Genomic DNA, 12,534 nt, shown 5'->3' with positions numbered 1-12,534 from the left:
TCTAATTATATCCGAAGATGCCAAATGTCGCTACAAACTTTGCCGAGGGTTCCTGTTGCCAAGTGTTTGGCCCTGACAAAGAGGAGGGAGCTGCAGCATCAGCACTTCTGTTCCTATATAAGCAGGGCTGCCCCTCACACCCTATCTCCGCCAAGAGCCCAGAGGTAAGTGATGGATGGGAGCCTTGGGAGCCTGAGGACCCTGGGGGCAAGCAGCAAGAACCCAGTGGCTATCTCTGAGCAGGAAGCAAGTCCTCTTTAAGCTTGAGGGTAGGAGAACTTTTAAACTCTATACTATATGGGCAGGACTGCTGATCATCACTAACAGGGACACTTCTTGTTTCACAGTGAAGGACAGGCGTGACTCTACATTTTCATCCAGAGCCCCATAGGTAAGACTTGGATTTCTTCATTTGTTGATGACAGAGGGGATTTTAGCCTAAGGAATCTGTGAATAGTTCTTAACTATCCGTCATTTCCATGTTTTTAGAGCAGGAGGTGTTTTTGAGGGACGGCTTGTACATGCTGGAAATCATTTTTCCAGAATGTCTTATTCTCAGAGACTACTTACCCTCACTAGGATTAAAGGAACACTTGGGACAGCATGAATTTTGTCAGTGAGCTATCAACTGTAACTCTCCAGTGGCAACCAGCTATTTCATGCCAAGCCTCCTGAATAGCACTGAACACACACACACACACACACACACACACACACACAGCATGCTTTTCAAACAGTGTTACTTAAAATTGGAAGCATAAACATCTTGTTAAAACCATATCTGAGTTATTTTTAAGGATTCACTTAATTTTTGTGAGAAAAAAAGGCAGGTTTTCTTTCCACAGAGTGTTAGCCATTGTGCATAATTTAGGAGCAATTCTACTGTGACCCACAGAAGTCAGTACCTGAGAGTAAAGCTAACAGTCCACCAGTGTAGCACGCCTCTGCAGCAGAGGCTCACGGATCCATGTCCAGTCAATAACGTTTGCGCATGCGATGAACTCTTAATGCTTTTCTTTTTCTGAGAAGAAGGAAAAGAACCCCATGGAATTTCCATGGGAAGAAGAGCCTCTGTGCAGAAGCACTCATTTCTCTGTGGTTAAATCAGTCAAACTGAGAGCTGAAATCTCTCATGTCAAAGGAGATTTGGGAAACAGGGCAGTGCTAAGTCTCCTGCTCCCGGGGTAGCCAACGGATGAAAATCCAGAACCAAGAATTGGTTAGGAACTTCTAACAGACCACGGAGAGTTATAATATCCAATACCAACAAAATGAAAACAGTCCTTTGGTTTTAAGCAACAATGGTCATCTAAAAGATCAGAAAGTATCTCTGGTAGCTTTGAAAAAATACCAACAGCCTTCACTTGCACAAAGCCGTGTTTCCTTCCTAACTAGGTGACTGTCCCAGAGTGTGGCAGATGCAGACATTCTGCAAGAGACAAGAGGATTAAGTAATGACAGTTGCTGTAAAACAATCCGTCAACAGCTTTAACTACAGAGATCACTATAGTTCAGAGGGGAAAGCAGGGTGGAAAGGTTTTCATTGTAATCAAAGATGTAGGTACCTACTCCTGGGAGTCAAGATTCTGGCGAGGACACTTGCCAAGTTCTAAAACTGGGTCTTCAAATTTTCACAAGATATCAGATTGCAGAAGGGGTCTCAGCCTGCCACACTTCAAATCCTCATCCACAGTCCTGACTTTTGCTTTTTCTTTCTCTCTTCCATGTCCTCAAAGGCCGAAACCTCGGCTAAATAAGTAGCAGCCATGAGTACGGGTTCGGACGCGGAGATGGCTATTTTTGGCGAAGCTGCTCCTTACCTCCGAAAATCGGAGAAGGAGAGGATTGAGGCCCAAAATAAGCCTTTTGACGCAAAAACATCTGTCTTTGTGGCGGAGCCCAAGGAGTCTTATGTGAAAAGCGTTATACAAAGCAAGGATGGAGGGAAAGTGACCGTGAAGACGGAAGGTGGAGCAGTAAGTGAAAACACGGAGGGCCCTCTCTGGGATCGTTTCTCTGGCTCAATCTAGACGCAAGATCTCCCTTGCTAAGGATCCTGCGGCCCCATGAATATCCTCCTCCTAGGATTTGGTCCCAAGATTTGGGAGCTAAAGGGGTGCAGGCTACAGAGCTTCCCCTTCCCTACTTCCCTCAGGATTCAACTCATCCATTTTGGCCTCCACTATCTTCCTACATTTCCCTACATCCAGGTCTTAATCTCTAAGCCTGTGAAAAAAATAAAACTACCTAGTTCTATCACAAAAGTTTCTGGGCTACTTACGTGGTTCCATAAAGTACTGATAAATTTAAAGAAGTTTCTTGTAATGGGTGGGATGAGAAAAAAATTGAAAATGCTTGGCCTAGCAAAAGAGAATAAAAGGAAAAGAAAAGAAATCTTGTTAAATACATGAGTAGTACTGCAATAACCAGGGGTCTTTGGGTCTCTATTTTGTATGCCGGTTTCATTTCCTCTGGCTATACAACAGGGGAAGTGGCAGTCGCCGGTTCATAGAGGGCTAGGTGGACTTGATCAATGCACACTGCATGGGTGTCTGAAAAGCAATCATGCTAAACCTCCTGAATTTGTACAATTAAATGTGTCAATAAAAAGGAAACAGATTTCATTAGCATCAGATGTGAAAATTAATGTGCTCAGGCCTTTAAAAGTCACCGAATAACCATATGAAGCAAACAAAGTGTGCTCAGTTGTAGCTCTAGAACCAAAATGAATAGGCAGACATAAACCCTATCTCAAACCACTCCGCTTCCTTACCAGACTCTCACCGTCAAGGAAGATCAAGTCTTCCCCATGAACCCTCCCAAATACGACAAGATCGAAGACATGGCCATGATGACCCACCTCCATGAGCCCGGAGTGCTGTACAACCTCAAAGAGCGTTATGCAGCCTGGATGATCTATGTGAGAGCCCCCTTCAGCCCATTTATTTCTCATAAAAAAAATGAAACAGGAGGCACTAGATTGACTTTTCTGATCTTTTCCCTAGACCTACTCAGGCCTCTTCTGTGTCACCGTCAACCCCTACAAGTGGCTGCCGGTGTACAACCCTGAGGTGGTGGCGGCCTACCGAGGCAAAAAGCGCCAGGAGGCCCCACCCCACATCTTCTCCATCTCTGACAACGCCTACCAGTTCATGCTGACGGGTGAGTGGGGCATCTGTTTATAGGGATGTGCACACACAATTGGGATGGGCAAACGGAGCTCACCCCAGTCTTATTATAAGATACCCGTGCCTCATGGGACTTGCCATTTCCAAACAACAACCACAGCCATGACATTTGCTCTTTCCGGCAGTCATCTCCACTTTAGGATGTGAACGGGGACACTCCGGAATTCACTGGCCTGCCCAAGCCAACAGGGCTAGCAAATGTCAACTCAGATAAAGCGAAGAGCCAGTTTCTGAAAACAGATTTGTTCATTTTTTTCCAACTTGGATACAAAAAAGTTCAAAGAGATCCCTTTAAAAGTACCTTCTCAACAGTCTAAAAGAAGAGGCCTCAGGCATATCCAGAGAACTCTGGATTCTTATGTGGATTTTCAAATGACACAGCCGATGTTGCCAGCTTTGGAGACAGAGCAAGAGTAAGCTGGAGATAGAGCATGGGTAAAGAGGAATTATAAAATTCCTCCCATGGACTTTGAAACATTCTCCTATTCAAGTCTGCTAGCTCTGCTTTATCAAAGCACACTCATGATCGGTCCCAGAACAGCACTAAAACCGTTTATCTTCACATATAAATGCCTCTGGATACGTTCTCAGTTCCCATGTTCCCTTTCTTCTGTGGAGTTTTGGTACCTGGGCACATTTCTTTCTTTCTTTCTTTTTTCTGTTCATATTGTTGTTCTTGCTCATAGATTGTCTTTTAAAGGGGGTGGGGGTATGGAAAGTGACACACCAGGGACCCCCCTATGACAAACTGGCCTGGACTTTCACAAGGACTCTGTGCCCTCTTTTCTCAAAGTTACCCCGGTGTTGGCTTCCGCCAGAGGTTACAGTATCCAGAAACTACAATATGCACCGCCACCGAATGACTCTCCAGGCTTTGGAGCTACCCTAAATTTAAAGTCGCCTAGGCTCCCAATCACACTTTCCATACAAATCTGTGCAGAACCATGGCATCGATCTGCTTAGTGTTATCCTAATATTGGCTGAAGCACTGAGCCATTGCTTTCTTTTCTGTTCTCCTAGATGCATTACAGTTGTCATGATTTTATTAGAAAAAGAAGACAATCTTATACATCCAAAATCCATACCCATTTCCTTGAACAGAAGCTCAAGGTTTTTTAAAGTCTAAGTGTGTTCATACATTTAAATAACATGTAGATTTGTATTGATTATCTCTGGAAATACTTTTAAACTTAGAAGTTTCAAAAATCCACAGTCTATCAATTCAGAATTGCAGAGTTGATAAACTAGAAATTTGATAAAATACATTATTACATAGAGATAAATATCTATATTAAAGAGAAATAAAATGAACTAATTAATTAGCTAATTAATTAATTAGACCATTTCTTATTTGACATCACCAGTAGTCAAATTAGTGACATGAAAAACTGGACAGAGAGCAAGAAGTTGAAAAATGGAAGTCAAAATACCTGACTATCTTCAACCTTAACTAGTTCTGTAACTCAAATTTAAGAAGCCATTTTCTCTTCTAAGTCTCAGCTTCACTGTCTGCTAAGTGAGAGATTTTTACCTAAGCAACATCTAAGGTCTCTAATGACTTCACAATCCTGCAACTGTTACTCCTTATAACAAAAATCACCTGAGGTCTGAGGTTTTCTTCCAAATAACCCAGAGAGGTTGGAATAGCATAGCAATGTCATGAAATTGGCCAAATATTAATGACTATTACCCTGTAGGGCAGGTGCCCAAAGTCTCATTATCATCGTCTCTGCTCTTACGTGCATTTAAATGTTCTTATAACATAATTTTTAAAAGTAATATAAAATATCCACCCATGTATTTGGATAACTACAGTAAAAAATAAAGTAGTGGAGAAAAAGATGCCATTCACTGTTGCTGGGAATGTAAAATGACAGAATTGCTATGGAAGACAGTAACGTGGTTCTCCAGCACTTGGAGTATAATTAGGGTCTGATCAATGGTCCCTACTTCTGGGAAGCTAGCCAAAAGAATGGAAGCAGACATTCCAAGACGTCTCTGCAGATCTAGTCCACAGCAGCATCATTTATAACAGCAAAAATCTGCATGAAGCTCACACACCCTGCTGATAAATAGTTAGGCAAAGGATGGAATGCTCCTGCAATGGAATAGTACCTTTCCTTTTAAAAGAGTTAATTCTGGCAGTGCTACAACACACATGAGGCTAAGTAAAAGAGTCACAAAGACAAATACTGTGTGATTCTGTTCTTACAATGGCTTGATAATAGACAGCTTTGTCAACAGAAAGCTGAAGATTGGGAGCCAGGTCTAGAGGAGTTGGAAGCCGCTATGTAATGGGTACAAGGGGTCGTTTTTACAAGATGAAAAGATGTCTGAAAGCAGAAGGTACTGATGGCTATACAACATGAGAGAACATAATCCCACAGAACTGTACATTTAAAATAGTATAAGTCTAACCAGGGAAGCAGGTCCGCAAATAAAGTACTTCCACATATGTACGATGAACACGATATGATCCCCTAGCAACCAAGCAGATGCAGCCTGGGCCTGGGGCATTTAGGATTCTCCCCCCAAACAAACCGGATGGCTAGACTGGATGTATCAGTGAGCTTTAGGTTCAACTGGGAGACCCTGAATCAGTGAGTACGGTGCAGAGTGATCAAGGAAGACCCCGCCCCCACCCCTCGGACCAGTCTTGGGATTCTGTGTTGTACACACACACAGCTGCTCATGCACTTACACACATAATACACCACAAAGACACACAGAAAACTTAAAAGGTGATAGATTTTATGTTATGGATATTTACTAAAACAAACAAAAAAATCAATATAATGAAAAAAAGAAAATAGGTGGTTCCTTGCCTCTTGCTTTCACAAATCTTGCTCTAAGAGTTGATGAGTCTGGGATCACCTGTCTTCATTACTTTCTGTTGAATATGCAACTAGTTTTGACCCGTGGTCTTTATTGCTTCCCCAGATCGTGAGAACCAGTCCATCCTGATCACGTATGTGACTTTCTTCTTCTTTCTGGTTGGCAGCAACTGTCTTAACCATTGCCAGTAGATTGCACAGTTCTGATCTCCTTTCCCCTGTGTTTTAACAGCGGAGAATCCGGGGCCGGGAAGACTGTGAACACGAAGCGTGTCATCCAGTACTTTGCAACAATTGCAGTCACTGGGGACAAGAAGAAGGAGGAATCTGGCAAAATGCAGGTGGGTCTGGTAGCCAGAATGTGGATCCAGACTGCTATGGTGCCCAGAAGTTTGGATCCCCAGATGCAAAGACTGCTCTTTCCTGTGTAGGGGACCCTGGAGGATCAAATTATCAGTGCTAACCCCCTGCTGGAGGCCTTTGGGAACGCCAAGACCGTGAGGAATGACAACTCGTCTCGCTTTGTGAGTCTCTGGATCACAGAGGGGCCCTACCTGTCCTTACTTGCTGGGGTCATTCCATCTAAGTTGATAATTTAGATGTTTATCTCCATGTGCTTTAGTGTTTAGTATTAAATATGTCTTTATCTTTTCCAGGGCAAGTTCATCAGAATCCACTTCGGTACCACAGGGAAACTGGCATCAGCTGATATTGAAACATGTGAGTAACTGGACCATTGAAACTCTAAATGGAGAGACAAGCCAGCTTGGTTGCAGGGCCATTCTGCACTATTTTTCTATGCAAGAAGGCTGCAGAACAGCACTTGGCCGCTAGAGTCTGTGAGCTAATGCCAGACACACCCACACAGTTCAGTATCTCAGTCTCAGGCTAATGTTCCCATCTCCATTCCAGAGGACTTCCAAACCTCAGAAGCAACTCCAATTTCCCACCCCCAGGGTTACCTACCAGTTAGCTCCAATACGGTAAATGTCTCCAAGGTAGACTTTTTCACAGATAATGTGAGGTGATGCAAAGACACTAGAAGTTGGTTAACCCACAGAGGACTTGAATTCCCCCATTTGAAACTAATTTCAGGGAAGAAGTGTGTTTCAGTGGCGGCACCTGTCCTCATATGTAACCACAGGATGTGCACACCGAAATCTCAGTAGAGCCAAATGCAGTGTCCCTCAGTTTTGGCCCAAGACACTAAAGTTTACACTATGTCAAAAGAATGTTTTCCTAGTTTGACCTCTTTCTTTCCAGATCTTCTAGAGAAGTCTAGAGTCACTTTCCAGCTAAAGGCTGAGAGAAGTTATCACATTTTTTATCAGATCACCTCCAATAAGAAGCCAGAGCTAATTGGTAAGGGCAAACTTTAAATTTGTGGTTGGAAGGAAAATGTCTACTAGCAATTTCTCATGTCAAACATCTACCCTTAATTCTGTGTGCTCAGAAATGCTCCTGATCACCACCAACCCGTATGACTTCGCCTTTGTCAGTCAGGGGGAGATCACGGTGCCCAGCATTGATGACCAAGAAGAGTTGATGGCCACAGATGTAAGTCACAGTATATGCATACACTTTTTTAAAAGCCTATGATGTATGGGAACGGCAACAGCAAGCCCCACAGAGGTGTGGTCACATTAGGGGATATTATAAGTTATCATAGTGTCTTCTACCCTAACCTCTGCCCTTTCATCTTTTCTACTAGAGTGCCATTGATATCCTTGGCTTCTCACCTGAAGAGAAAGTGTCCATCTATAAACTCACAGGGGCCGTGATGCATTATGGAAACATGAAGTTCAAGCAAAAGCAGCGGGAGGAGCAGGCTGAGCCAGATGGCACTGAAGGTACCAAAATACCCTCCATGTAGGTTTGAAAAGGAGAATTTTCAAACTGAAACACTTTAAACCCCACCCCATACCCATATCTCCTTGTGACTGCACTTGTGAAGACTACAGGACACTTGTATACACACATGGCTCCCCCCACACCCTCCTTGTACACTCCTCCATCACTTCATCACCACTGCCCATTCAAATAAGGTATGTCAAGCCTCAGCAGCCATGTATAAGCTGACCTAGAGCCGGAGAACTGGAGACAGAATGAAGTGGAATTCCTGCTTTGTCCTGGCAAATCTAGGTCTGAATACATGTTAGATTCACATGTTGTTTTAGCATTAGCTAAGAAAGTCTCTTTGTATAGAGTAAGAGGTTAAGGATGCTTCTACATACATATGTATATATATATATATATATATATATATATATATATATATATATATATGTGATGTGTGTGTGTGTGTGTGTGTGTGTGTAGCAACAAGCAAGAAAGATAAAAAAAGGAGCCAACAAAGAAAAATCACGTGCCCAACATATGAAGAGAGAAACATTCGGTACATAGAAATCACCGCCCAGTTACTCACCTGCCCTAAAACATGCCCTCCTTCCTGTCCCTCTCCCTTCATCTTCTCTAGCCGTTCCCTTTCATCCTGACATGTAGCATGGCACATATTAGATGTGTCCAGATATTCTGGACTTTTAGAGAGGGTTACCACTTAAGTTAACCCTTGCTTTTTTAAATAAAGAAGTAGGTTCCTTTGATCAGATCAGGTCAAATTCAGGAAGGTAGACACAGGAAGAGTCCAGCTCCCCTGCCTTTTACCCTCCCTAATGGTGAGTGCTATAGCTTATTCATCTTACCCTTCCAGCAATACCGGAAGTCTTACAGGGAGGGACTGTGTCTCATAACCTTGAACTGAGTGTCACCATAAACACTGTTCATTGTGGGCAATGAAACTGTTCTCAAATCCTACTTGCAACAAGTCATTAAAGAGCCAGTATAAGCGACCAACCATTTAGTGACTACCAAGTACCTTAATATACATGCAAAGAACTTCATTTGCCTTTTTGTTATGTGATTTAAAGGTTTTTTTTCAACCTAAACAACAGAATAATTCAATAGGAGAAAGATGAAGGGGCAGGCTAAGGAGGATGCCCATTGGTAAACACTTCTTGATTTGTGTCACCACAGTGGCTGACAAGGCTGCCTATCTCCAGTGTCTGAACTCTGCTGACCTGCTCAAAGCCCTCTGCTATCCCAGGGTCAAGGTTGGCAATGAATATGTCACCAAAGGCCAGACGGTTCAACAAGTAAGCACATATTCTCCATAAATCACACTCTGAGGCCTACATGACTCGGCTTAATAACACTAACAAACATCGCTATGTCTGCAAAGGTGTATAATGCTGTGGGTGCCCTGGCCAAGGCTGTCTATGAGAAGATGTTCCTGTGGATGGTCACCCGCATCAACCAGCAGCTGGACACCAAGCAGCCCCGGCAGTACTTCATCGGGGTCTTGGACATCGCTGGCTTTGAGATCTTTGACGTGAGTTATCTTTATAATAATACGAAGTGAGGGACACAATTTTAAACTTCAATGTACTAAGTGACAATTATTTATATTGTATATATTGCTTAACTCCAACATTGAACCTAGTACAAGAGTAAAAAATCTAAGGTAACAGAAAACAATAACAGCTAAATTTATCGAGCAATCAGTATATTTTTGATACTATTCTAGGGACTTCAAAATGTTGCTTCATTTAACTTCCAAGAAAGAGAAGTTTATGTTACCATTATTTTTGTTATTATTATCATTATTATTATTATTAGAAGGAGTAGTAGTAATAGTAGTATAGTGAAAACTAATACACAAGGAAAATCAAACACATGCTAAAGATTTGATGGGTATGTAACACAAAGCCAAGATAGGATCTATCTGCCGCATTTGGTACATGTACAAGACACCTTGCATTGACCTGGGCATGAAAGGGAGAAAGCCCAAAGGTAGGAGCCAAGCCATAGACGTCAGCTTCTCCTCTTCCAGGTTTACCTTACATAAACTACTTCCCTGTCAGGCTTCAGCTTTTCCTGGGTAAAGTGAGAGAATGAGTGATTACAAAGACTCTGAGATCTTCAACTGCTGTATTGCACCAGGTCTCTATTTCCATGGATCAGACAAGTGAGGGTTTGTGATGTCAGCAGAAAAGAAACTAACTGTCCATTTCATTGTATACATCAATTAAGGGTCTCAACAAACTTTCTTTAAAAACATGACAGCCAAAGGTAAAAAGTATGAACTCTTCTAGAATTAGTGAAGAGAGATTAGCACCTCTGTTAACAAGCTCTTCTAATAAGCCACTTTTCCTGTCTATCCTACATCAGAACCATAAAGCACAGTCGTGCCTTGCCATACATTCTTGTTTCTGCGATCTTACAGGTGAAAGGAAAGTAGAATCTGTTAGAACTGTAGTGTAGTAGATAGACAGGAGAACAGATAGGAAAATTAAACGTAGATTTTTCAGGAATGGTGCTGCACACCTATATTCCCAGCACTCAAGAAACAGAAACAGGCAGATCTCTGCAAGTTCAAGGTCAGCCTGGTTTATATAGTGGGTTGAAGGACAGCCAAAGTTACCTAGTGAAACTCTGCCACAAAAAAGAAAAGAAGGGGAAAGGAAAGGAAGAGGAGGGGAGGGGAGGGGAGGGGAGGGGAGGAGAGGGGAGGGGAGGAGAGGAGTAATTGATATCTGAATATCCAAAGAATGCCCAGTGTTTACAAGAAAGACGTTTCTCCCTGGGAGTATTGAACAAACAATAAGCTTAAATACATACATTTAACCTCACCACTCTGCTCAGATTATTTTCCATAAGAATATTTTCATTAACAGATTTTATTCCTATAAATATCCACTTAACCTGGGAAATCTCTACTGCTCTGTTGTAGTTCAACAGCCTGGAGCAGCTGTGCATCAACTTCACCAATGAGAAACTGCAACAGTTTTTCAACCACCACATGTTCGTGCTGGAGCAGGAGGAGTACAAGAAGGAGGGCATCGAGTGGACCTTCATCGACTTCGGGATGGACCTGGCGGCCTGCATCGAGCTCATTGAGAAGGTTTGTGTGATTTTTATGGAAGGCTCTGGGTATGAGGCTGCATCTCAGATGTCTTAAAGGGCTCAAGAAAGTATCATTGTCCTTCCTATCACTTGAGAGCTGGACAAATGGGAAGAGCACTATACAGAAGTCATTCACTTCCTCTTTACAACGTTTACATGAGAAGGGTTTGGGAGGTGCTGCCTCCATTCAGTTTCTCTCCATTTTGTTCCAATACTGACTCATATCCAGTTTAAAGGCAGTTGTGAATACTCCGCCCATGACAGTTGGCTTCACTGAAGCACTCTTGCTAGTTCTAATCTGCCTCCTTTAGAGTCCTGGATGTCATGAAAAGAAATAAACATTTTTTTCCTAAATAAAAACTGATGCACAAACAATATAGCCAGTGTATCTGAAATCAAGAAGTCAAATTGCTAGGCTACTTAATAATCTATACTAAAGGAGAGTAAATATCTAAAAGATCTTAAGCAATGTCTGGGTTATTTGTAATTTTGTTACTGTACATGGAGTCAATATTCTCAGACAAAAGTGCATGTGTGTATGTGTGTGTGTGTGTGTGTGTGTGTGTGTGTGTGTGTGTGTGCTTGCACATGCACACATGCACATGCTCAAACACGTGCAGGTACATCACCTGGGCACATGTGAATGCCAGAGAAGGATGCTAGGTGCCCTACTCTATCACACTCTGCCTTACTCTCTTGAGATAGCATCTCTCACTAGGTTGATGAGCTCCTACCTGCCCCACAACAGTAGGGTTTCAGGTATGTGTGTGACCACACCTTGCTTTTATGGGTGTTCTTGCTCAGCAAGCATTCTCACCTGCTGAGCCAGTTTCCCAGTTCCAGAACACTCTTTTTGAGGTAAAATAAAACTTTGACAACAAATTTAATTCATTTAACAGGGGAAAGTATGATAATGAAAGGTATTTACCAAATTACCCATAAACTCTGTGGGATTAGTGCTCTACTATCCTTTTGGCTGAACCTAATGCTACAGATTGCATGAGAGATGGAATGATGGGAAGGTCGTTCTAGAGATAACAAAGGGACTGTTTGAGCTTGGAGCCCGACTTACTTTGTGCGTTTATTTAACTGGGAAGGCTCATAATTCAAAGGACAGCCACTATATCCGCGTCCAATCTACTTTTCTGAATTTAGCCACTGGGCATCTTCTCCATCCTGGAAGAGGAGTGCATGTTCCCTAAGGCGACAGACACCTCCTTCAAGAACAAGCTGTACGACCAACATCTGGGAAAATCCAACAACTTCCAGAAGCCCAAGCCTGCCAAAGGCAAGGCCGAGGCCCACTTCTCCCTGGTGCACTATGCGGGCACTGTGGATTACAACATCACCGGCTGGCTGGACAAGAACAAGGACCCCCTGAATGACACCGTGGTGGGGCTGTACCAGAAGTCAGCAATGAAAACTCTGGCCAGCCTCTTTTCCACATACGCTAGTGCTGAAGCAGGTACTTCTGTGCCCTACATCCAAATGAAACCATTCCCTCAGGATGCTCCTACACCGCTCTGACCCTAGGGAACCTACTTTACTGA

General features: G+C 42.8%; 1 protein-coding gene across 1 annotated transcript in view; it reads left to right on the top strand.

The window, feature by feature from the left end:
• The first annotated feature begins 1,766 nt into the window (after positions 1–1,766).
• LOC110304385 (myosin-8) overlaps positions 1,767–12,534 on the top strand; it is a 28,683-nt gene continuing 17,915 nt past the window's right edge. The window contains exons 1-14 of the mRNA XM_021175726.3: positions 1,767–1,976; positions 2,777–2,920; positions 3,006–3,162; positions 6,129–6,156; positions 6,255–6,363; positions 6,454–6,546; positions 6,679–6,742; positions 7,286–7,384; positions 7,476–7,579; positions 7,734–7,872; positions 9,056–9,174; positions 9,261–9,410; positions 10,812–10,982; positions 12,140–12,449. Of these exons, the coding sequence (XP_021031385.1) occupies positions 1,767–1,976; positions 2,777–2,920; positions 3,006–3,162; positions 6,129–6,156; positions 6,255–6,363; positions 6,454–6,546; positions 6,679–6,742; positions 7,286–7,384; positions 7,476–7,579; positions 7,734–7,872; positions 9,056–9,174; positions 9,261–9,410; positions 10,812–10,982; positions 12,140–12,449 (1,897 nt within the window). The remainder of the gene's footprint in view (positions 1,977–2,776; positions 2,921–3,005; positions 3,163–6,128; positions 6,157–6,254; positions 6,364–6,453; positions 6,547–6,678; positions 6,743–7,285; positions 7,385–7,475; positions 7,580–7,733; positions 7,873–9,055; positions 9,175–9,260; positions 9,411–10,811; positions 10,983–12,139; positions 12,450–12,534) is intronic.

Source organism: Mus caroli, unplaced genomic scaffold (genome assembly GCF_978045245.1).
Source record: "Mus caroli unplaced genomic scaffold, Mus_caroli_1 scaffold_13, whole genome shotgun sequence".
NCBI classification, from domain to species: Eukaryota; Metazoa; Chordata; class Mammalia; order Rodentia; family Muridae; genus Mus; species Mus caroli.
Note: the sequence above shows the minus strand (reverse complement) of the source record. Positions and strands in the feature narration are given on the sequence as shown.